This window comes from Garra rufa, chromosome 15, assembly GCF_049309525.1.
Source record: "Garra rufa chromosome 15, GarRuf1.0, whole genome shotgun sequence".
NCBI classification, from domain to species: domain Eukaryota; kingdom Metazoa; phylum Chordata; class Actinopteri; order Cypriniformes; family Cyprinidae; genus Garra; species Garra rufa.
Genome location: NC_133375.1, coordinates 39838791 through 39864571, shown reverse-complemented (window position 1 = coordinate 39864571; position 25781 = coordinate 39838791). Strand labels below are relative to the sequence as shown.

The 25781-nt window shown below is 34.1% G+C and overlaps 1 protein-coding gene across 1 annotated transcript; it reads left to right on the top strand.

Annotated features, from left to right (window-relative positions):
- Positions 1 to 25781, top strand: adra1aa (adrenoceptor alpha 1Aa). Its single transcript, XM_073819598.1, has 2 exons — positions 1 to 1729; positions 20957 to 25781. Exons 1-2 carry the CDS (start codon positions 805 to 807, stop codon positions 21490 to 21492), a joined length of 1461 nt encoding a protein of 486 aa, XP_073675699.1. The 5' UTR covers positions 1 to 804; the 3' UTR covers positions 21493 to 25781.

The following is a 25781-nucleotide window of genomic DNA, read 5'->3' as shown; positions in this document are numbered from 1 at the left end:
TCAGTCTTCAAACCAAACCAGCATGGCAGCTTCACGACCAAATCTCTCCTGATTGAAGCCGTTCGCCTAAAACTTGTGTGACGCACTGAGAACTGCTCTCCAGCCAAAAATATCTCTTCAGCGTATGCCAAAGTGCTTTTAGCTTTGTCCTTGTTATCCGCTTTACAACCTCAGTGACATCAGCCAACGCCATGCAGACTTTCAATGCGAATCCGATTCTGGAGTGACCGTCGGCACCATTTCCAGCCGTTGCAGATGTACACAACAAGACAAGATTTTAAGATGGAGATTTGCACACGTCGATGCATTGATGCATATCTAAGACGGATCACTCATGCATCAAACCTAATGCCTGGAAACTACAGACAAACCACTTTTGTACCTTAATAGATCAAACAGATTGCAACAACGGCAATTGTGTCGTTCTCATTGTTCTCTATGATGTTGCTGCTGCACATGGTTATGAACATGTCAAAACAACCTTTGAATTTATGACTTTATGACAAAAGAATCTGACATTCTCCGCAGCATAATATGTTTAGTTCCTCTTGTTTATTCCTTCACCCACAGCTGTTTCCAACGAACATACATCATTAAAAGCCCATCTAGGAGAAATGAGAAATGAGACACAACAGGTTAAATTTCATCACGTTCTCTCATTGCAATGCTGGAAGTGCCCAAATGTTCTTGTACCGCAGCCAATGCAATAGTGACGTTTTCAACATTTTCTTGGAGAGGATCTGATATTAAGGTGCAAGCCGAACTGAAGGCGTCGTTGGATGCCCAAAATTAGACTTTAATTAAATGCCTGGACATCTTGAACAAATGATTCCCCTCAGAGACAACATGACCGCAGAGTCGTTTCCTGAAAACTGTAGCAACTGCAGCCAGGTTCTCGTCCCGGAACTGAACGTCATGAAGGCCGTCGTTCTGGGAATGGTGTTGGCCATCTTCATCATTTTTGGCGTTCTGGGCAACATCCTGGTTATCCTCTCAGTGGCTTGCCATCGTAATCTTCAGACAGTTACACATTACTTCATTGTGAACTTAGCAGTCGCGGACCTTTTGCTGAGCTCTACGGTTCTTCCGTTTTCTACGGTTTTCGAGATGTTGGGTCGTTGGGTCTTCGGACGGCCGTTTTGTGACGTGTGGGCAGCAATGGATGTCTTGTGCTGTACGGCGTCCATCATGAGCTTGTGCATGATCTCAGTGGACCGATATATCGGCGTTAGTTACCCTCTGCAGTACCCGTCTATTGTAACAGAGCGGCGGGCATTGCTCGCACTCATTGTTTTGTGGGCTCTGTCCATTACCATCTCAATCGGACCTCTTTTTGGATGGAAGGAACCGGCGCCAGAGGACGAATCCATATGCAAGATAACCGAGGAACCCGGCTATGCCATTTTCTCCGCGTTAGGGTCCTTCTACCTCCCTCTAGTGGTGATTCTGTCCATGTATTGCCGCGTGTATGTGGTCGCGAGGAGAGAGACCCGAGGACTGATTAGCGGGCAAAAAACAGAAAAGTCTGATCATGCCGCTGAGACTGTAACTTTGCGGATACATCGTGGGAACACAACGGTGTCCGAGGATGAGGCATTACGCAACCGGACGCACTTCACACTGCGTTTTCTCAAGTTCTCCCGGGAGAAAAAGGCCGCTAAGACTCTGGGCATCGTGGTTGGATGCTTCGTCCTTTGTTGGCTTCCGTTTTTCCTGGTTCTTCCGATTGGTAAGTGTCTCACTTTTTACATTTGATTATAAGCAAATGGCAGATTTTGACGTGAAGACATATTAGTCTGATGAAAATCTAAGCCAAAAATGTTCAATCCCTCTTTTTTTTGAAGTTTTATGAGAATGACGTTTGTTCTTTATCTGCTTTTATTCCCAATTATTTTTTTTTCATTAAAATTCAGTGTTACTAGGTGTTACCAATTACTAGTAGGGATGTAACGGTATCAAAATTTCACAATACGATAATATCTCGATATGAAGTTCACAATGCAATATTATTGCGATATTTTTTAATAAAGACAAATGAAATTTTGTACATTTTAAAGTTAAATTATTCTATATAATGCACTTTTAAAATTAAGAGTTCAAAATTAAGACATCCAACATATGTTCTTAACTACGAAAACTTAAGTCAGAAAAAATTTAATCAGTGAATTGACTTGTACCTGAACTATAAAGGGAACTAAAGTAACATCTTACTCACAATTTCTCTCAACATGGAGACAGGAGAGCTTTTAATCAATAAACGGGGGAATAGTAACAGGAGTTATTTGAAAAAAGTAACTCAGATATTTTCTTGTCAATTAAAAAGTAATGCGTTACTTTACTAGTTACTTGAAAAAAGTTATAATATTATGTAACTTGCGTTACTTAGAGTTAAATCTCTTTTTTGGCTCATTTCAAGGAGTTTTTCATTTCCACCCTTCATAGACAATTATATATCACTTATAAATGATTAAATACAAAATGAATAGTAGTTATTAGGATTGATGTGGTTTGTAATTGGTCAAATGTGCTTGGAAAAAAACTATAACCAGAATATCAACATGCCTAATAATTAACTAACAGGAAAAAAAATTATTTCCTGTAGCAGACAATTGACTTTTTTTTGTCTGACTGTATTGCTAATTTTGCACGTGTTATTGATGAGTAAACTTGGCAAAGTTAAGGGGATGTTGACCTTTCCCCATTCAGATCGATAGGAATTGTACTGACTACCGCCTTTCCAAGTGAACCAGTTTATTCAGCATGTTATTCTTATTAAGTGAGGGTCATTTTTTTAAAATATTTTACACAAGCAAAGTCTCTGAGAAACTGACAAATTGCACTTCTGGAGACTCCAGGTAGGTTGCAGTGGTGGCGATGAAGACTAAATGCTTCCTGATGGTTTCATACCTAATTCTTTACCTTAAGTCGTAATTCTTTTACAGTTTAAATTTGTCTTTTCTTCTCCAGCCATTTTTTTCTCACCGTGCTGACCCAACGAGCATTTCTCTGTCCAGTGCTCATGCCTTAACTTTACAAATTCTAGTAGTGCATTAGTATTACATCCTTCTCATTAATAGTTTTTGACTTTTCAGTCTGAGCTACACTCTTAAAAATAAAGGTGCTTCATGATGCCATAGAAGAACCTTTTTGTCTAAATGGTTCCATAAAGAATCTTTAACATTTGAGGAACCTTTCTGTTTCACAAAAGGTTCGTTGTGGTGAAAGAAGGTTCTTCAGATTTTAAAAAGGTAAGAAAGTGATGTTTCTTTAAAAAACCTTTGACTGAATGGTTCTTTGTGGAACCAAAAAAGGTTCTTCTATGGCATCACTGTGAAGAACCTTTTAAAGCACCTTTATTTTTAAGAGTGTAAATCTCTTTTTTGGCTCACCTGTGTAAAAGGAAAAAGCCTAATAATTATGCACACCTGATTATAAGGAGTTTTTCACTTTCAGCCTTCATAGACAATTATATATCACTTATAAATGATTAAATACAAAATTAACAGTAGTTATTAGGATTGACGAGGTTTGTAATTGGTAAAAAAAAAAAAAACTATAACCAGAATATCAACATGTCTAATAATTAACTAACAGGAAAAAATAGTGATTTACAGTAACAGACAATTGACATTTTTTTGTCTGACTGTATTGCTAATTTTGCACATGTTATTGATGAGTAAACTTGGCAAAGTTAAGGGAATGTTGACCTTTCCCCATTCAGATCGATAGGAATTGTACTGACTACCGCCTTTCCAAGTGAACCAGTTTATTCAGCATGTTATTCTTATTAAGTGAGGGTCATTTTTTTTTTAAAATATTTTACACAAGCAGAGACTCTGAGAAACTGACAAATTGCACTTCTGGAGACTAAAGCACCTTTATTTTTAAGAGTGTAAATCTCTTTTTTGGCTCACCTGTGTAAAAGGAAAATGCCTAATAATTATGCACACCTGATTATAAGGAGTTTTTCACTTTCAGCCTTCATAGACAATTATATATCACTTATAAATGATTAAATACAAAATTAACAGTAGTTATTAGGATTGATGTGGTTTGTAATTGGTCAAATGTGCTTGGAAAAAGATGACCAGAATAACATTTAACTAACAGGAAAAAATAGTGATTTACAGTAACAGACAATTGACCATTTTTGTCTGACTGTATTGCTAATTTTGCATTATTGACGTCTAAACTTAGGGAGATGTTGACCTTTCCCCATTCAGATCGATAGGAATTGTACTGACTACCGCCTTTCCAAGTGAACCAGTTTACCTCAAAAAGGACTTTGTGGACATTGTGTCTACAAGACTAAAAACCATTAGTGGATAAAGAGCTTTAGTGATTCTTTGCAGAGTCTCTGCAATCTATGTGTAATTGTCATGCTTTTCCTTGACAGAAATAGGGACCGGGACATTTTTTAGGCTTCCTGTCTGAGATGCTCAAAGATTTTTCCAAGTGCTAGAAAATGGGAAAATAATTACCTCAAGTGGGTAAAATGCTGCCATGTGGAGAACTGAGACGATATTTGAGTCCACACAGGCCTCGGCTGTTAGTATTTTACCGATTGTAGCATGTAAACAGGTCGAAAGAATCAACTCTGTACATCTTGTAGTTCAGCACAAGTGTTTGTTGTGCCAGTGGTTTAAAGGATATTTGTTTAAACCTTCATTTAGAGCATTCTCTCAGACAACGGGGTCACGGCTGTTTACACAATGTGTTTGGCTTTAGAAATGAGTTTCACAGAGAGTCAGAACCATCTGTAATTCCCTTAATGCACAGCAGAGCTTCTCGGGTTCCCCAGATATGAATTTTAGCTGGTATTATATTTCCCACCCCTGCAATAGGGCTCTAGCGAGACCTTTCGGTTCAAGGTCAGTCAGAGTTAAACCACATAATAGAGTCTATTCGCTCTCTAAAAAGAGAAAGAATCCACTAAACTGTATTATTGGAAAGCCAACGCAAACAAATACAGTCTGATGAATCTGCGGTGAACGTGGGAGACTGTTTACTCAAAGGGACATGATTATGAATCTGCACGGAGATTTATAAGAAACACGATTTGCACCATATTGAATCGCTTGCTAATTAACCGGCATTAAATTGCATATAATAGAGTGTTTAATAAAGCTCAGGGGATTCAGTGACCTTATCAGTATGACTCAGTCGGAGACAAAACACAGCACACACACGCTCCGCGTTTAGTAACAGTGAAATCTAAAACACTGCATTCAATAGGAAAGTTGTTCGTTTAATGTTACGCCGCTCGATGCTAATCTATTTTTGTGCATGTATCTCGCTGTAAAGCTGGGAGGCGTTTTCGCTCATAATGAAGTCGGTGTTTAGTTTGTGCTAATTAAAAACAACAGGTTAATTGTTTTCCCAGTAAAGTAATTATGTACTATTTTCATCACATAAACCACTGGACGCCTGAAGCTGAAATCCTTCATATGGATGCTGTGTGGTATTACATCGAGGGGATTTTGTTGACAAATGTGGGTATTAGGATGAAGAATTTGCCTTTCGGACAGACATTCTTCCTTGTAAATCTTCCCTCAATGCTTTCATACAGTAGCAGCAGAGAAGAGAAAATCACTTTAATGCTTGGGTGACTCTTTGGAACATCCTCTGCATTAAAGTCAGTATCGTAATACTGCATAAACACACTGACTTATTTAAAGACACACAACACAGCCGTATTCAGCCAAAGAAAACAGTTCTTTAGAGGGGATCCTTTCAATAACAACAAAAAATTACCATGGTAAACAGTTAAATTGTTATTATTGTGCATACTTAAGAGTTAGGGATGGTTTTGAAGATTTAGGGGTATTTGTGAAAGCCAATAAGCAAGCAACAGTGAGAACACCCTAGCAACAGGCATAGCAACATGGCTTTTTTTAATGGTGAATTTGATTCATAAAATGTTAAATTCTTAAATTAAATAATGCTCTTCAAAATATATCAATACCATACTGGTTGATTTTAAATATAATAAATATATATATACTGTCAAGCCCAAAATTATTCATACCCCTGGCAAATTCTGACTTAAAAAAGTTGAAAGTTACTTTTATTCAACCAGCAAGTTTTTTTGACCGGAAATGACACAGGCTTCTCGCAAAAGATAATAAGATGATGTACAAGAGGCATCATTGTGGAAAAAAATATTCCTCATCTTTTATTTACATTTGAACAAAAAGTGGCATGTCCAAAATTATTCATACCCTTCTCAATAATCAATAGAAAAGCCTTTATTGGCTATTACAGCAATCAAACACTTCCTATAATTGCTGACCAGCTTTTTGCATGTCTCCACTGGTATCTTTAGCGATGAGCTCCAGCTCTTTCAGGCTAGAGGATCTCCTTGCCATCACCCTGATCTTTACCTCCCTCCACAGATTCTCAATTGGATTTAAGTCAGGACTCTGGCTGGGCCACTGCAAAACGTTTATGTTTTTGTCTGCTATCCATTTCTTCACCACTTTTGCTGTGTGTTTTGGGTCGTTGTCTTGCTGAAATGTCCACTGGTGCCCAAGGCCAAGTTTCTCTACAGACTGCCTGATGTTGTTGTTGAGAATTTTGATGTATTGCTCCTTTTTCATGGTACTGTTTAATGTGATTAGGTTCCCTGGTCCACCGGCTGAAAAACACCCCAAAACATTAGGTTCCCACCACCATGTTTGACAGTGGGGATGGTGTTCTTAGGCTTGAAGGCTTCTCCTTTTTTACGCCAAATGAAGGCTACATCATTGTGGCCAAACAATTCAATTTTTGTTTAATCTGACCATAAAACAGAAGACCAGAAGTTGTCTTCTTTGTCCAGATGAGCATTTGCAAAGGCCAAGCGGGCTTTTGTGTGCCTTATCTGAAGAAGTGGTGTCCTCCTTGGTCTTTGCCGTGGAACCCAGCGGTGTGCAGTGTTCGTTGGACTGTCTGCCTTGAGATGTTGCCACTAGCAGAGCCCAGATTCATCAGGATGGCCTTGGTGGTGATCCTTCGATTCTTTTTTACCTCTCTTACTATCCTCCTGGCCAGCATAGGTGTCACTTTTGGCTTCTGACCACGTCCTCTGAGATTTTTCACAGTGTGGAACATCTTGTATTTTTTAATAATACTTTGCACTGTAGCCACTGGAACTTTAAAACATTTAGACATGGTCTTTTAGCCCTGGCCTGATGTGTGAGCAGCCATAATGCACAGTGAGCTCCTTTGTCTTAGCCATGACTGTCCACAAACCAAACAGCAGAGAGCATGTTTTTTACCTGTTGAGTTGATTAAAACAGCTGTCCCCAATGAATCAGGGTAATTAAGATGCTTTAGAACAGCTTGGACTATTTGGAATGGTATAGAACTTTGGATTTTCCCATAGACTGTAACAGTTTGCAAAGGGTATGAATAATTTTGGAAATGCCACTTTTTGTTCAAATGTAAATAAAAGCTGATAAATATTTTTTCCTCTTGTACATAGTCTTATCTTTTGGGAGAAGCCTGTGTCATTTCCGGTCAAAATGACATTTGGTTGAATAAAAGTAACTTTAAGTCAGAATTTGCCAGGGGTATGAATAATTGTAGTATTCTATATATATATAGACTATGCAGTCTTTTAAAACATTAATAGCTTAATAACATTTAAATGGAATCTTTAGCTAAATAATACATTTTATTTTTCATTAAAACTGAATAAACTCTAAATAAATATGATTTTTATACTGCATATTATAATGTTTTGATGCCTAAATTCATTTATTTTACAATAAATTACAAATAAATGGCAAGTAACATAGAATTAAACATGACATTTTAAAATAGAAATAATATTTTCTTGTAAAATTTATATATAAAAAATTACAGAAGTCTTATTCTGGCAGAAAATGTTCATACTGTTAAGTGAGTTAAGTTGGTGTCTACAGTTTGTTAGTTTGGTGGGTTGGTGGCCAAGTCTGTCAGTGTGTAAGGACTTTCTCGTGAGCACCGCGTGTCATCTATTTCCAGACAAACCTGCGTCAGACAGGCATGAATTGCATGACCAAAACCCTGCATGTATTTGAGGAAGAACACGGTCGTAGCGTGACGTATGCATGAGCCCCCAGTGAATCTTTAACACTGTACTCATGTCTGAAATCCTCACATGGCATAAACGCTCTCTTTTCTCTGATCATTTACTCAGACAAGGAACCACGGGAAATGAAGCAGGAGGTACCAGACTGCTCAGGCTGAAAGAAATGAAATTGAAAAGGAGCTCAGTCATCCTGTACATTTGAATTCGCAAATAAGAGTAAAATGCAGTAGGGATCCGTGAGGCTTTAATAAATAATGGGCATCAGTATCTGCACTGGTTAATATTACATTAGAGCTAATATTAAAGAGCAGCGGGCTTGACATTAAGAAAAGCGCAGGCAAACATTTTTATGCCGAGTCATTCTCAGACAATCTTGTGTCTCCATGTCCATGATTTTCACTAAAATAAGGCACATTATTAAACTTATTCTAACATAAAAGGTCTTTAACATTTAAAGGAACCGTATGTAAGAAATTTATGTCAGTTAATCATAAAATGGCCCTGACATGTCACTAGACATTAAGAAATCATGTTCATTTCAAATACTTATATCACTGACAACAGTGGTCCGGCCAGGATATTGTCATTTAAAAGTGAGAGTTGCAGCCCTCAACTGATGTTATTGTTGTCATTTTGTGTTTTGGTCTGAGGCGCCACCCTCCAGCTATCTACCAATCACGAAGTCAGTAGAGTTTTGTGAGACGGGTTGCCAGCTCTGTATGCTCTAGTTACAGCTACGAACGGTGTCGGATAAAACATGTATAACGTTACAAACCTAAAAGACCTCGTTATGAATCCGAAATACGTTGTGACAAAGTCCGAAATAAAACAAGGATTGGTATAGGAGATGCCTTTGAAAAATGGAGACAGCTGAAAACGGAGAAGAATTTGAAGATTGACGCCAACGTTGCTGATTTTCTCCTGGACAAGTAAGATTCATCTATGTTTGGCTAACTTTGCCACAGTGGATTTTCCACGGTCGGAAGACGGTAGTACTAAATGCGTTCATAAAAAGCTTTATATCGCACCACTAGCAGGGTATGAAAACAATCTATGTTCCGACTGAACTGTGGTATTACAGTACATCTTTGCGAAATATTTGGCTAATCGCCAACTGTAAATTTTTGCGATACATAATTACTTCGCAAAACATCTCTTGTGAAGCATAAACATAATTAACAGAAGAAAAACAAATTACTGTGTAGGACTCGTCACTTGAAGCTCCTTGTTGCAGCCTACTCCTGCAGCTTAGCTGGCAACCTCGAGTCAGGGGGGAGCGGGAGGGGATACACCGTTCTACAGTATTTTGAAAGTGATTGCAGTACCAGTTTTGGCCACAATCCTACATACGGTTCCTTTAAAGTTGTGTTTTGGCCATTGTGCTTTGGCACAGTAACTGTCAGACTAAATAAAACTAAAAACACAATATGGCTTAGTCCTTTTCACACATTTTGAAGCAAATTGCACAATTCATTCAGGCGATCCACTTATGATCCGGTGTTTTCTGTGCCTCAGAATGGCTCAGTTCATAGTGAATGCATTGAACTCGTTTATTGCATGTGCTGTGAGTTTAACAAATGCAAAGGCCACCAGTTATGCTTTATCTTTGACTGCAGATGATTACAGCATTTCACTTTCACATTTTTTTGTAAGCCTGTTTTCACTAAAGCTGGAGTTTTCCGTCAAAATAAAAGCTCTACTGCTATTTCCATCAAAATAAAAGCTTAAAGAGATAGTTCACCCAAAAATGAAAATTTGATGTTTATCTGCTTACCCCCAGGACATACAAGATGTAAGTGACTTTGTTTCTTCAGTAGAACACAGACTAACATTTTTAACTCAAACCGTTCCAGTCTGTTAGTCATATAATGGCAGTGAATGGGCACCAAATCTTTGAAAGTAAAAAAACAAAAAAAACATGCACAGACCAGTCCAAATTACACCGTGCTGCTCGTGACGATACATTGATGTCCTAAGACACGAAATGATCGTTTTTGCAAGAAACTGAACAGTATTTATCTAATTTTTTTTTTACCTTTGATACCCAGCAATGTACAGCTCTCATGTACTATACGCAAACGCCGGAAGCGATCTTTCGCACTCATTGTTTACACAGTGCACAGAGATTGTGGGTATAGTGGCTATTCAAAATGGTAATTACTTGCGCTTATCTTGATTGTTCAAACTGATTTAAAGCTAAAAGATTACATTTGCTTGCACAAACTCATCCGGGACTGTTGACTCTTCACCGATTTCTCCTTATGGCATTTGCGCATACTACGCCAGAGCGCGTACACATGTAACGAGCCGGATGATGAGATGAGTTGGACATTGCTGTGTATCGAAGGTAAAAAATTATATAAATACTGTTCAGTTTCTTGCAAAAAACGATTGTTTCGTGTCTTAGGACATCAATGTATCGTCACGAGCCGCAGGGCGTAATTTGGATTTGTCTGTGCATGTTTTTTTTTTTTTTTTTACTTTTAATGGTTTGGTGCCCATCCACTGCCATTATATGACTGGCAGACTGCACTGGTTTGAGTTAAAAATCTTTGTTTGTGTTCTACTGAAGAAACAAAGTCACCTACATTTTGGATGCCCTGGGGGTAAGCAGATAAACATCAATTTTTAATTTTTGGATGAACTATCCCTTTAAAAGTGCAGTATGAATTGCTGACAGCTAGCAGTTAAAACGGGTAACGTTACTGGAAAGTGAAAGAGTATTTGGGAAAGTGAATTCAGTCCTCAGGCGCGGACAGAACGCGTAAGTGGCTACTTAAATACTTTATTTTCAATAGATGCACTTAAGTATTACTTTCCTTTATTTCACTATTCTTTCTGTCCTCCACTATCATGTGTTTCCAATTCATTCCAGTGGTCTCTACACATCGCTCTTCACATTTTATAGTGCAATTGTTTTATAATATAACAATAATATAACATTTTTGTTATTATAATTGTTATATTCTTTCCTAAAAACAATTCTGTTCTATTAAACTTTTTATTCATCAAAGAATCCTGAAAAAAAGTATTACAACTGCAGCACAACTGTTTCCAACACTGATTTTGAATCAGCATATTAGAATGATTTCTGAAAGATGGTGTGACACTGAAGACTGTAGTAATGGCTGATGAAAATTCAGCATTGCATCACAGAAGTAAATTATATTTTAAAGTGCATTAAAATAGGAAACCAAGAACCAAAATTAGAAATTGAAATACTATTTCACAATATTACTTATAGTTTATTTCTGTGATGCAAAGCTGAATTTCCATCAGCCATTACTCCAGTCTTCAGTGTCACATGATGCTACAGAAATCATTCTAATATGCTGATTTATTACTTTTATTATCAATGTTGGAAACAATTGTGTGGCCTTGCATTTTTTTGGAACCTGTGATAATTTTTTAAAGGATTTTTGATCAATAAAAAGACAGCAAATAGAAATCTTTTCTAACAATATAAGTCTTTACTATCACTTTTTATCACAGGTGTCAAAAGTACACACATTCTTTACTTAAGTAAAAGTATAGATACCTGTGTTTAAAAGGACTCTAGTAAAAGTTGAAGTATTGACTCAAATTTTTACTCAAGTTAAAGTAAAAAGTACAGGCTCTAAAACATACTTAAAGTATAAAAGTATAAAGTAACCTTGCGAAGGACAAAACCACCATTTTAGGGAAAAGTTTATTGGACTCCATGTTCAAGTGCAACTTTGCAAGCAGAGCAAAATTAAATGACATGAATACAAAAAGCTCTGTTGGCCAATCTTTTACACATACAAAAAAAAATGTGCATGGTGTTCAAAAACTTGTTTTGTTGAAAAAAAAAAAACTTAATAAACAGAAATATTATTCTCCAATATCACCCTCACCAGTTTTATCAGTCCGTTATGATTCTTGGTGCTATGATCTTGGTGCTCAGTTGTCGTCTGGTTTTATTTATTTTTTTTATCGTTTTACGCGTATTTATCAGTCCGTTATGCTTCTTGGTGCTGTGATTCAACGTCTTGTGCGTGTCAGAGCGTATAAAAACAAATGCACCAATAGGATTGTCTTTTCTGTGTGTTTACATACGTTTCTAAGCGTGAACCAATCAGTCTGTTGTATGCATGGCGCATATTATTGACATGGATGGGTCAAATGCGTTACGAAATGGCATAATATTTAAACGCAAAAACAACGACACTGATTTGAAAATGTAGGGAGTAGAAAGTACAGATACTCATGCTAAAATGTACAAAATAAAAGTAGAAAGTTGGCACAAAAATAAGTAGTGAAGTAAAGTATAGATACCCAAAAAATCTACTTAAGTACAGTAACAAAGTATTTGTACTTCGTTGCTTCCCATCTCTGCTTTTTATCAATTTAACACATCCTTGCTGAATAAACATATTAATTTCTTTCAAAGAGAGGAAGAAAAAAAATTACTGATCCCAAACTTGGAACAAGGTTTTTATTGTTACAAAAGTTTTTTTTTTTTTACATTTTTTTTTTTCAAAGAATCCTGAAAAAATATCACAGGTTCCAAAAAAAATATTAACAGAGATAATAAATCAGCATATTAGAATGATTTCTGAAGGATGATGTGACACTGAAGACTGAAGTAATGATGCTGAAAATTCAGCTTTGCATCACAGAAATAAATTATATTTTAAAGTATATTAAAATAGAAAACCACAAAACACACATGTTTTTAGAGACCTGGAATATTTTTTTGGACCCTTTAACTTGTGCCTATATAATACCCATTGTTATCACACTGACCACTCATGTGCTGTTATATGATTTCAGTTTTAATCTAGCAACATAAACTGGATTTGATGATGTATATGTTTTTATATTTGTATACTCTGATGTTACTTAATGCTGAATATTTCTTTTGTTAATTGTACTGATTGTTATATTGTAAAACGATAAATAAATAAAAATAATAATAATAAAAAAAATAGAAAACCACTATTTTAAATTGCACTAACATTTCACAATATTACAGTTTTTTTTTCTGAGAGAGAGAGAGAGAGAGAGAGAGAGAGAGAGAGAGAGAGAGAGAGAGAGAGAGAGGAAAATTTAAAATAGAAAAAATAAGGGAGAATCAAAAAATGATGAATGATAATATGTAATCCATAAAAAGTAACTAATCCGATCATGAGCATTTTAAAATGTAATATACTCTAATTACGTACTTGATTTCTGTAGTCTAATTACATAATCCAGATTACGTGTACTCAGCTCTCTCAATCACATACTGTATGTAGGATTAAAGGGTAATGGTTTAAAAGCTGACCATTTAAAAATCCATATTTGTTGGTTGCTAATCAAAATATTAGTTTCCTCTTTTGCGGTTCACAGTGTCTGAGGTGGTCCTTTGGGCCTGTTGACTTAAGCCCAGCATTTCAAATTAAAATTACTAGAGACAAGCAGAAATTTCCAGGCACAAAAGTCAGTTTCCTGAGAACATCCTGGTCACTTTCTGTACGGACCGTAATGTACGACCGTGTCAGAGGTCTCTGTGTGTTTACAGAAATGTATGATGACACCAGACGACACTCAGCGGCCCTTTCTAATGATGACTAACGAAAGATCCGGCAGTCAAGGACACTGTTATACATATGCAATGTGATGCTTCAGCAGAACCTGCTGGCTTGATTTAGCATCAGATGTATGGTTGTTTATTTCCGTCCTCTAAGCCTCGTAAACGGGCTTTAAACCACACCTCAGTGCGCCGAGGACATAACCTTTAATGGAATCTGACCTGATAAACACTCAATTTCATTGCTTAGGCTTTTTACGAGAGCCGTTTGCCACAGCCGCGTGGAAAGACTCTGGGTTTGACTCTGGCAGACACGCTTTCCCAGTAGAAGATGTTTCTGAGGTTCAGTCATTATCATTATGGGCTCGGACGAAATTGCTTTTGTTTTCTCATCTTGGCTTCTTTCAATTTAATGCATCATTTAGCCGGATCCGCTATTTATATTTCTGCACACATCAGTCGGGATAGAGCGGAACATCAGTCATTTATTGTTTCCATTTTTATATTGTTCTCTCTTGTTATACATTAGAACATGTTGTGACTCCTGATAAAGCAGTTTTGAGGATGAGTCGTTACCATCAGTAGCTTCACTCAAAAATGTTGTGTGTTTTTCTGTTACTATAAACTTTATGTAGGACCGTTAACTTTTTTTGTATAAAAAAACATGTCAAAATAAAGCATTTCTAGGGTGTATTCCACTCCAAAATAAAAGTAAAGAAATTGGTACAATAAATAAATAAATAAACAGATCAACTGTTGATTTAGATAAATATTTTAAATTAATATAAATGTATTTATCACAACGGATTAATAAGTATAGAAATAAGTCTATATTTATTTTATTTTATTTTATTTATTAAAGAAATTACAAATATATTTTACATTACAATTACATTTTTAAATACACATTTTATAAGAAAAAAAAGGCAACAAGGCAAACGTTTCAGTCACATGTTGACCATTTTCAATTAGCTAACAAAATGTGAAATGAAAATAACATCACAAAGCCGAAACATGTAAATGGTCCTAAAAATGCTTAAATTTTTCATTTAAAATCAATTTTTTTAATTTTCTGAATATATAGATACACATCTGAATATATATTTATAAATCTGAATATATAATTTGTAATTCAGAATATATGTAAATAAATCAGAATATATATTTATAGATCTGAATATATAAATATAAATTATGAATATTTAGATGTAAATCAGAATATATAGCTGTGAGTCCAAGTATATGTAAATCATGAATATATAGATGAAAAGCTGAATATATATTCAGAAATCTGAATATATAAATATAATACAGAATATATAGTTGGAAGTTTGAATATATAGGTACAAATCAGAATATATAAATGTAATTCAGAATATATAGATACACATCTGAATATATATTTATAAATTTGAATATATAATTTGTAATTCAGAATATATGTAAATAAATCAGAATATATATTTATAGATCTGAATATATAAATATAAATTATGAATATTTAGATGTAAATCAGAATATATAGCTGTGAGTCCAAATATATGTGAATCATGAATATATAGATGCAAAGCTGAATATATATTTAGAAATCTGAATATATAGATGTAATACAGAATATATAGATGGAAGTTTGAATAAATAGCTACAAATCGGAATATATAAATGTAATTCAGAATATATAGTTGTAAGTCTGAATATATAGGTACAAAACAGAATATATAAATGTAATTTGAATATATAGTTCTTAGTCTGAATATATAGGTACAAATTGGAATATATAAATGTATTTCAGAATATATACATACAAATCTGAATATATATTTATAAATCGTAATATATAAATGTAATTCAGAATATACAGTTGTAAGTCTGAATATATAGATACAAATCTGAATATATATTTATAAATCTGAATATATAAATGTAATTCAGAATATACAGTTGTAATGCTGCGTTCACACCGCCCAAACCGTCATGCGTCAGTTGCGGCAAGATTACATGTAAAGTCAATGGTTGAGTCCGTCAGAGGTCCGTCAGAGGCTCTGCGTTGCGTTGTGTCCGTTGGATCCGTCAACTTTTCAAGCGTTACCTGCGTTTCAAGCGTCAACGCAGCCAACGCAAGCAATGCAGAAGTTCAGCTAGTTGAACTTTTGACGGATTTAACGCACTTGACGCAGTGCGTCAACCAATCAGAGCGTCTCACTGTAGCGACGTCACCACACGTATTTTGAATGAAGCGGGAGCAGAAAAAACAACAACATACAATTCTCTGCGATTGAAGACGGCTACAAACTTATTCTAGCCGTCTGCAATCGTAGAGAATTGTATCATCCGTCCTCGTTGTTGTATAAAGACAGGAATGTAAAGGAACTTGCTTGGATGAAGATCGCTGAAGAGATCGGGTTGTCAAATCTTTTCTCAACGTAATTATTTCCCATTTCGTTAGCTAGCGAAACATGTTCATGAGAGGATTCCAAAATGTCTAGTCCCAATAGTTTGCCATGGTTTATTCAGGGGAAGTGTGCAGGAAACTAGATGCGTTGGGAGCGTTGCCTGACGTGTGCGGTGTGAACGCACCAAAAAGCAAGCGTTGCCAGCTTCAACGTACATGCGTCAAACTAGATGCGTTAGGTGCGTTGCCTGACGCAGACAAAGTGTGCGGTGTGAACGCACCATAAGTCTGAATATATAGATACAAATCTGAATACATATTTATAAATCTGAATATATAAATGTAATTCAGAATATACAGTTGTAAGTCTGAATATAGATACAAATCAGAATATATATTTATAGATCTGAATATATAAATATAAATTATGAATATTTAGATGTAAATCAGAATATATAGCTGTGAGTCCAAATATATGTGAATCATGAATATATAGATGCAAAGATGAATATATATTTAGAAATCTGAATATATAAATGTAATACAGAATATATAGATGGAAGTTTGAATAAATAGCTACAAATCGGAATATATAAATGTAATTCAGAATATACAGTTGTAAGTCTGAATATATAGGTACAAAACAGAATATATAAATGTAATTTGAATATATAGTTCTTAGTCTGAATATATAGATACACATCTGAATATATATTTATAAATTTGAATATATAATTTGTAATTCAGAATATATGTAAATAAATCAGAATATATATTTATAGATCTGAATATATAAATATAAATTATGAATATTTAGATGTAAATCAGAATATATAGCTGTGAGTCCAAATATATGTGAATCATGAATATATAGATGCAAAGCTGAATATATATTTAGAAATCTGAATATATAAATGTAATTCAGAATATATAGATGGAAGTTTGAATAAATAGCTACAAATCTGAATATATAATTGTAATTCAGAATACATGTAAATAAATCAGAATATATATTTATAAATCTGAATATATCATTGTAATTCAGAATATATAGCTGTAAGTCTGAATATATAGGTACAAATCGGAATATGTAAATGTATTTCAGAATATATACATGCAAATCTGAATATATATTTATAAATTGTAATATATAAATGTAATTCAGAAAATATAGTTGTAAGTCTGAATATAGGTACAAATCGGAATATATAAGTGTAATTCAGAATATATGTAAATAAATTAGAAAATATATATTTATACATCTGAATATCTAATTGTAATTCAGAATATATGTAAATAAATCAGAATATATATTTATAGGTCAGAATATATAAATGTAAATTATGCAACAATTAGGCAATGAGGCAATCATTTCGGTCACATATTGACCATTCAATAAGCTAAAAAAAATGTGAAATGAAAATAACATCACAAAGCCAAAATTTTTTTTAAATGGTCCTAAAAAACGCTTCATTTTTAAATCCAATATAAATCTTTTAATTTCAGGCTGAAATATGACCCCCGTGGATAGTAACTGTAGAAGACTAAAGCTCAGACTACCCTCCTCTCTTGATAGCCTGAAGATACTAATGATTAAAGTGTGGCGTTTAGAGACTATTCCCACAGCCCTGTCAGTCAGTCTCTGGCTCTCCTTCATCTTATGTGTGTAAAAGCCCCTCTAGACTTGCTTTTAAAGTGTGCTACGAGACGACTCCAGCTTTTAGCTCTGAAGACAGATGCTGCGCCTCAAAGCCAGGTGGTTTTGCCAGACACTTTAATTCTTTTAATGGTGCGACCAGCGTGGCATTAGAAAAATCCAGTGGCTGTGTGAACGGTTAAATATATCGACGTGGTCCTTTTGTGCCTCTGTCCTTTATAACGGCGAACAATTCTCTTTCTCCGAAAGGTCCTCTGATCAAATTGAGCCGGATTTATGACGGCAATTTGAATAAAACTATTAACCTTGATTAACGGAGGAACGTTCCAGCGTGAGATCAGATCAGATGCTATAAAAAGACTTGGCCGGCATTGTGATGCATGACGTAGTTATCCGTCGAAGAGAACGATGCTTTCAAAAGCATTCACACATTTTTCTCTTTCCCAGACATAACCTTTTTCATTTTCTGCTTCTTATCTGTTAATTTCAGGTCCCATTAATCATCCCCATTGCATGACAGAGATGAGTCTTCAATCTTTTTCACACAGAGAATGAAACAGCTGAAACACGTCTAAATTAACTGTCTTTGTATTCCCCAAAGCCTTCACTTGTTGATTGATAACTCATTAATATCCAAATCTAGATGATTTTTACTGCACATCCAGTGCGGTCATTACATGCATTACATGTTTCATGCATAATGATCTTAACTAATAAGAGTCATATAAACACCTGAAACCTTTCTTTTCATGTTGCATGAAAACTCATCTGCTTTTTTGTGAGTTTATTATTTTTTGTACACTTCAGTTTATGTTTTATGTCAAGGACTAAAATCCTCAGTAATCTCATGCAAAAAAGATGTTTGCTATTGTCGTTTTATTGATTTGAGATTGATACCGATCCCATTTGCATTAATACTCATTATTGATTTTATAGTGAATGATTTTTCATTGGAAATTATTTACACACTTTTGACCATCTGATCGATTGATTAACATTCAGTTTCACCAACAGACTATAGAAGTATAATACTTTTTTGTATATGTGTGTAGTATAAAATAAAATATTAAGTGGTTGACCAATATATTTAGAACAAAAAATATATATATTAAAATATATAAAAATTATATTTTTTGTAATTTTTTAATACATTTACACAATTTAACAAAAAAGTGTTCTTTTTATATGCATATTTTTAGATTTAGATTTTTTATGTAACATTTACACAATTTTATATATATATAAAAGTTCATGTAAATATTTTTGTAAAATTTTGTAAATATTGTATATGTAATACAATGTAAAACATTTAGATAAAAAAAAAATTCAGACATATACAAAAATATATTCCACATATATAATTATATAAGATCAATTATATTAATTGTGAATATATAGAAGCAAATCTCTAGTTATAAATCTATGAATATATAGAAGTACATCAGAACATATTTTTATAAATCTGAATCATAAATGTAATTCTTAATATATAGTTGTAAGTCTAAATATATAAATCAAATCTGAATATATTTTTAAATCTGAATATACAATTATAATTCAGAATATATGTAAATAAGAATATACTGTATATATAAACATGTAAATCTGGAATGAATAGATATGAATCAGAATATAAATGTATAAATCTGAATATATAAATGTAATACAGAATATATAGTTGTAAGTCTGAATATATAGGTACAAATCAGAATATATAGTTGTGTAAATATATAGATGCAGATCTGAATATATATTTATAAATCTTAACATAAATTGTAATTCAGAATATATGTAAATAAATCAGAATATATATTTATAGATCTAAATATATAAATGTAAATTATGAATATTAAGATGTAAATCAGAATATATAGTTAAGTCCAATTTATAAATGTAAATCATGAATATATAGATACAAATCTGAATTTATATTTATAAATCTGAATATATAAACGTAATTCAGAATATATAGATACAAATCTAAATATATATTTGTAAATCTAGAATATAGTTTCAGAATATAGTGTAAATATATAGATACAGATCTGAATATATATTTATAAATCTGAACGTATAATTGTAATTCAGAATATATGTAAATAAATCAGAATATGTATTTATAGATCTAAATGTATAAATGTAAATGATGAATATTTAGATGTAAATCAGAATATATAGTTATGAGTCCAAATATATATGTAAATTGTGAATATATAGATATAAATCTGAATATATTTTTAAATCTGAAAATATAAATGTAATTTAAGATAAAAAGTTTTAAATTTGAATATATATAGATACAAATCTGAATTTATATTTATAAATCTTTCTATATAAATGTAATTCAGAATATATAGTTGTACATCTGAATATACAGATGCAAATCTGAATATTTATTTATAAATCTAAATATATAAACATAAACCAGAATATATATGGTTGTGAATTCAGAATATATAGTTGTAAACTTGAATATATAGATAAAAATCTGAATATATATTTATAAATCTGCATATGTAATTGTAATTCAGGAAATATCAGAATATATATTTTTAGATCTGAATATATAAATGTAAATTATGAATATGTGACCCTGGAGCACAAAACCAGTCTTAAGTCGCTGGGGTATATTTGTAGCAATAGCCAAAAATACATTGCATGGGTCAAAATTTTTGATTTTTCTTTTATGTCAAAAATCATTAAGAAATTAAGTAAAGTTCATGTTCCATGAAGATTTTTTGTAAAATTCCTTCTGTAAACATCAAAATGTAATTTTTGATTTTGTAATATGCATTGTTAAGAACCTAATTTGGACAACTTTAAAGGTGATTTTCTCAGTCTTTTTGATTTTTTTGCATCCTCAGATTTCTGATTTCAAATAGATGTATCTCAGCCAAATATTGTCATATCCTAACAAACCATACATCAATAGAAAGCTTATTTATTGAGCTTTCATATGATGTATAAATCTCAGTTTTGTCAAATTTAACCTTATGACTGGTTTTGTGGTCCAGGGTCACATATATAGAATTAAATCAGAATATATAGTTGTAGATCTGAATATATAGACACAAATCTGAACATAAATCTGAATATATAAATGTATGTAACTTAAATTGTGCTTTAATGATTTAAATTTAAAATGTGTCCAATTACATATACACGCATATATATGCATTTTGAAGAATTTTTGAAGAATTCTAAATTATTATTTTTTGGATGTTTGATCCAAATATGAAGCAATTATATGAGACCGGTCTACAGGTGAATTTTCAAATCTTTGTAAATAACATTCTCGTTTCCTGTGTCTATTTCTAGGTTCCATCTTCCCAACCTACAGACCCTCGGACACAGTCTTCAAGATCACGTTTTGGCTGGGCTATTTCAACAGCTGCATCAACCCCATCATCTACCCTTGCTCCAGTCAGGAGTTTAAGAAAGCCTTCCTGAGCGTGTTGGGTGCCCGCTGCCTCCGCAAGAGATCCACACCGTCTCACACACTCTACCAGAGCCACAGTCCGCGGCATGGCCAGTCACAGATCCTGGGCCTGTCGAACCGTGACAACCCGTCCCGCCTGAGCCCGTCCTCTTCCATCGCTTTGTCCCGCAGCCCTTCCTCCCGGGACGGCCGGGAGTGGCAGGCCCCTTCCCGGACGTCGTCGGCGGGGACGACCGGGGTCAGTGCGGGAGTGAGCGTGGGAGCCAAAGTGGCGGGAATGTGCGGTAAGAACCTGCTGAGGACGTGCTGCTGCGTGAGAATGGATTCGCCGCAGCCTGAGCCGCCCGCGCACAACTCGCTTCCCGTCATCAAAATCCATCAGCTCTCGCTGTGTGAGGACGGTGATGCGGTGTGAATGAGCACGCTGGGGAAATCACTCGACTCATGCTGGCTGCGATGCCACTTTGCCACTTGACAGAGCCTCAGACTCGAGAACGCAAACTGATGAAGAAAAGCGGGCTTTTGATTGAAACGATCAGCGATGGGAACATTGAGAGCTGCTGCGACACTGTTGATGCTTAGTACAGGCACAGTTTGGCTTGACACGAAAACTCTGTCTTTATTTACTCACTCTCATGTCTTTCCAAACCTGTGGAATGACAGTCAGTGAACTGAAATGCAAATAGGATTTTGCAGCTTCAACGGAGGGAAGTGCATTAACTTTAATCCTGTAAAGCCTGAGATAGTAAATAATTACAGAAAAATTTCTAATTTTTTGTTGAGGATCATATTAGCTACATTAGGCTTTTATGGCTCATAAAGGATGATATAGGAGAATACAGAGTTTACATTTTATTCACAAAATGTGAAATTTGATGCAGATGCTGATATTTATATGTGACCCTGGACCACAAAACCAGTCATAAGGGTCATTTTTTTGAAACTGAGAATTATATATCACCAGAAAGCTGAATAAATAAACTTTCCATTAATGCATGGCTTGTTAGAATAGGACAATATTTGGAGATACAACTATTTGAGGGTGCAAAAAATCTAAATACTGAGCAAATCGCCTTTGAAGTTGCCCAAATGAAGTTCTTAGTGATGCATAATACTAATAAAAAATGTTCCATGAAGATAGTTTGTACATGAGCTATACCTAATATCCTAATAATTTTTAGCATAAAAGAAAAAAATTATATTATTTTGACCCATACAATGTATTTTTGGCTCTTGCTACAAATATACCCATGCTACTTAAGACAGGTTTTGTGGTCCAGGGTCACATATGTGAAGGTTAAATTAAGGTTAAATTTTACAAAACTGAGATGTATACATCATATGAATACTCAATAAATAAGCTTTCTATTGCTGTATGGTTTGTTAGGATAGGACAATATTTGGCTGAGATACATCTATTTGAAAATCTGGAATCTGAGGGTGCAAAAAAATCAAAATACTGAGAAAATCACCTTTAAAGTTGTCCAAATTAGGTTCTTAACAATGCATATTACTAATCAAAAATTACATTTTGATATATTTACAGTAGGAATTTTACAAAGAATCATCATGGAACATGATCTTTACTTAATTTCCTAATGATTTTTGGCATAAAAGAAAAATCAAAAATTTTGACCCATGCAATGTATTTTTGGCTATTGCTACAAATATACCCCAGCGACTTAAGACTGGTTTTGTGGTCCAGGGTCACATATGACCATAAAGATGAAAAGTTGATCAATCAATGAGATTTTTATATCAGTGTAACAGACTACTTGCATAAGATGCATATGAATATCAGTTGCCACTCTATTTTTCCCAATAATATGTCTTCGTAAGATGATATTTAAAGGGATAGTTTACACAAAAATGAAAAATTTACCCTCAAGCCATTCTAGGTGTGTACAGTTGAGGTCAAAAGTTTACATCCCCCTTTCAGAATCTGCAAAATGTTCATTATTTTACCAAAATAAGAGAGATCATACAAAATGCATGTTACTGCTTATTTAGTACTGACCTGAACAAGATATTTCACATAAAAGATGTTTACATGTAGTTCACAAGAGAAAATAATAGTTGAATTTATAAAAAATAATCCCCATGATTTTTTAATACTGTGCTGTTACTGTTTTTATTGTTTAGTGATAGTTGTTCATGAGTTCCTGAACAGTTCGACTGCTCGCTGTTCTTCAGAAAAATCTTTCAGGTACCACAAATTCTTTTGTTTTCCAGCATTTTTGTGTTTTTGAAATCTTTACCAGCAATGACTGTATGATTTTGCGATCTTTTCACACTGAGGACAGCTGAGGGACTCATATGCAACTATTACAGGTTTAAACGCTCACTGATGCTTTGATGATTGAAGATCAGAATAAATGTAACATATTTTGTCTTCTGGGAACATGTAACTATCTTCTGTAGCTTCTGAGGGCAGTACTAAATTATTATTTTTTTTAGGCAAAATAAGAAAGAGTTTTCACCCCCTGGCTCTTAATGCTTTGTTTTTCCTTCTGGAGCATCAGTGAGCATTTGAACCTTCAGTAATAGTTGCATCTGAGTCCCTCAGTTGTCCTCAGTGTGAAAAGATGGATCTCAAAATCATACAGCCATTGTTGGAAAGGGTTCAAATACACAAATATGCTGGAAAACCACAGAATTTGTGGAACCTGAAGGATTTTTCTGAAGAACAGCGAGCAGTTTAACTGTTCAGGACAAAAAAAGGACTCATGAACAACAACAAAAAACAAAACAAAAAAAAAGACTATATTTAAATGTCTTTTATGTGAAATATCTTATCTAGGTCAGTACTAAATAAAAAATAACATGCATTTTGTATGATCCCTGTTATTTTGATAAAATAATTAACATTTGGCAGATTCTGAAAGGGCAATGTAAATTTTTGACATCTCACACACTTCTTTCAGACAAATGCCATCAGAGTTATATAAAAAAATGTCCTGGCTCTTCCAAGCTTTATAATGGCAGTGAATGGCTGTTGAGATTTTGTCTAAAAAAGTGCATCCATCTATCATAAAAAGTACTCCACATGGCACCGGGGGGTTAATAAAGGCCTTCTAAAGCGAATTGATATGTTTGTGTAAGAAAACTATCCATATCCTTGTGGATTACTTTTTATGATGGATGGACGCACTTTAATTCACTTCAAAATCTCAACAGCCATTCACTGGCATTATAAAACTTGGAAGAGACAGGATTTTTTTTAAATATATCTCCGATTGCATTCGTCTGTAATCAGAAATAGTCATATACACCTAGGATGGCTTAAGGGTGAGCCAATCATGGGGTAGTTTTAATTTTTGGGTGAACTACCCTTTAAATGCTTAGTTTTATGATCAAAGCTCTAAGTTTCTAAACATGTATTGCGATACAATACAATGACGACTGAGATAATAACAAATAAACATTCATCAAAAGCCTGATGATAATTTTGAGACTCAGGTTATCAAGTAAAGCACCAGATGAAGACTTTCTCTTGCTTAAAAAGCATAAACTATCAATCAGATGACAAAAGGTATGCAACAGGTTTTCAGCAAGGTTTTATTCGTGTTTATCATTTACGCTCTTAAAAATAAAGGTGCTTCACGATGCCATAGAAGAACCTTTTTTGTCAAAATGATTCCATAAAGAACCTTTAACATCTGAAGAACCTTTTTGTTTCGCCAAAGGTTCTTTGTGGCGAAAGAAGGTACTTCAGATTGTCAAAGGTAAGAAAAAGATGGTTCTTTAATGAACCTTTGACTGAATGGTTCTTTGTGGAACCAAAATGGCTTTTCTATGGCATCGCTATTAAGCACCTTTATATGGTACCAAATATGGTACTGTAGGCTTTATAGGATTCACCCACGAATCTATTATGTTATTCAAAAGATGTTGAATATATAACGCACAATTAGTTTTTTGCTAATTTTATGCTGCTTTTATTGTAACTATTTAAGCTTGACAAACACAATTGCTATGAACTCTCAATGTTTTATGTATTGAGGTTTGGAATGACACAAGTGTGAACAAATAATGATAGAAATGTAATTTTTGACTAATCTACTCCTTTAAAAGGAGGATGTCCACCATTTTGCTGGACATTTTTCTGCATGGGTTTGTGATGATAAATACCAGCAATTATTGTTTTTTAATTGGCAGCGGTTTTATTTGAACATGTCTAATGAGTGTTTCTATATATGAAAAAGAAAAGAGTATTATATTTTTGACTCTTTGTTCTCCAGTTCATATATTGTTGCTACATTGCACTACAGTTAGTGGGCATGGGTTGTTTGCATCGATTATGATTCAGAAACCCATTTCACCTGATGATTAATCGTGACGCACAGAAAACGTATTGAACTGGGAATTGATAGTGTCTTTGCATGGTCTTCTTACTTTCTGCGTAAAGAAAAAAGACTCCACAAGCACATTAGATACAGCTTTCCATGTGTTTCATTCACCGTGGGACCAACTATCACTCTTTCCAGAATTTGTGTTCCCATTACTATGATCTGGGAAATGCACAAATTTCCATGTGATATTGATACTTGACCATAACAATGAATATGTGATGATGATGACCTCAAACTGACCAACTTATGTTGCTTAAATGCCTTATAAAAAATGGCACTTCTGTTATCGTGTTTGTTTCACAAATGAAAGAAAATCATGTGATTCCAAAATGGAAATATCCAATAAAACATA

Coding starts and splice junctions, on each gene's coding strand:
- adra1aa (XM_073819598.1), top strand. CDS start 805: ATGCCTGGACATCTTGAACAAATGATTCCCCTCAGAGACAACATGACC. Junction 1,730..20,956: donor TTTCCTGGTTCTTCCGATTG/GTAAGTGTCTCA, acceptor GTCTATTTCTAG/GTTCCATCTTCCCAACCTAC.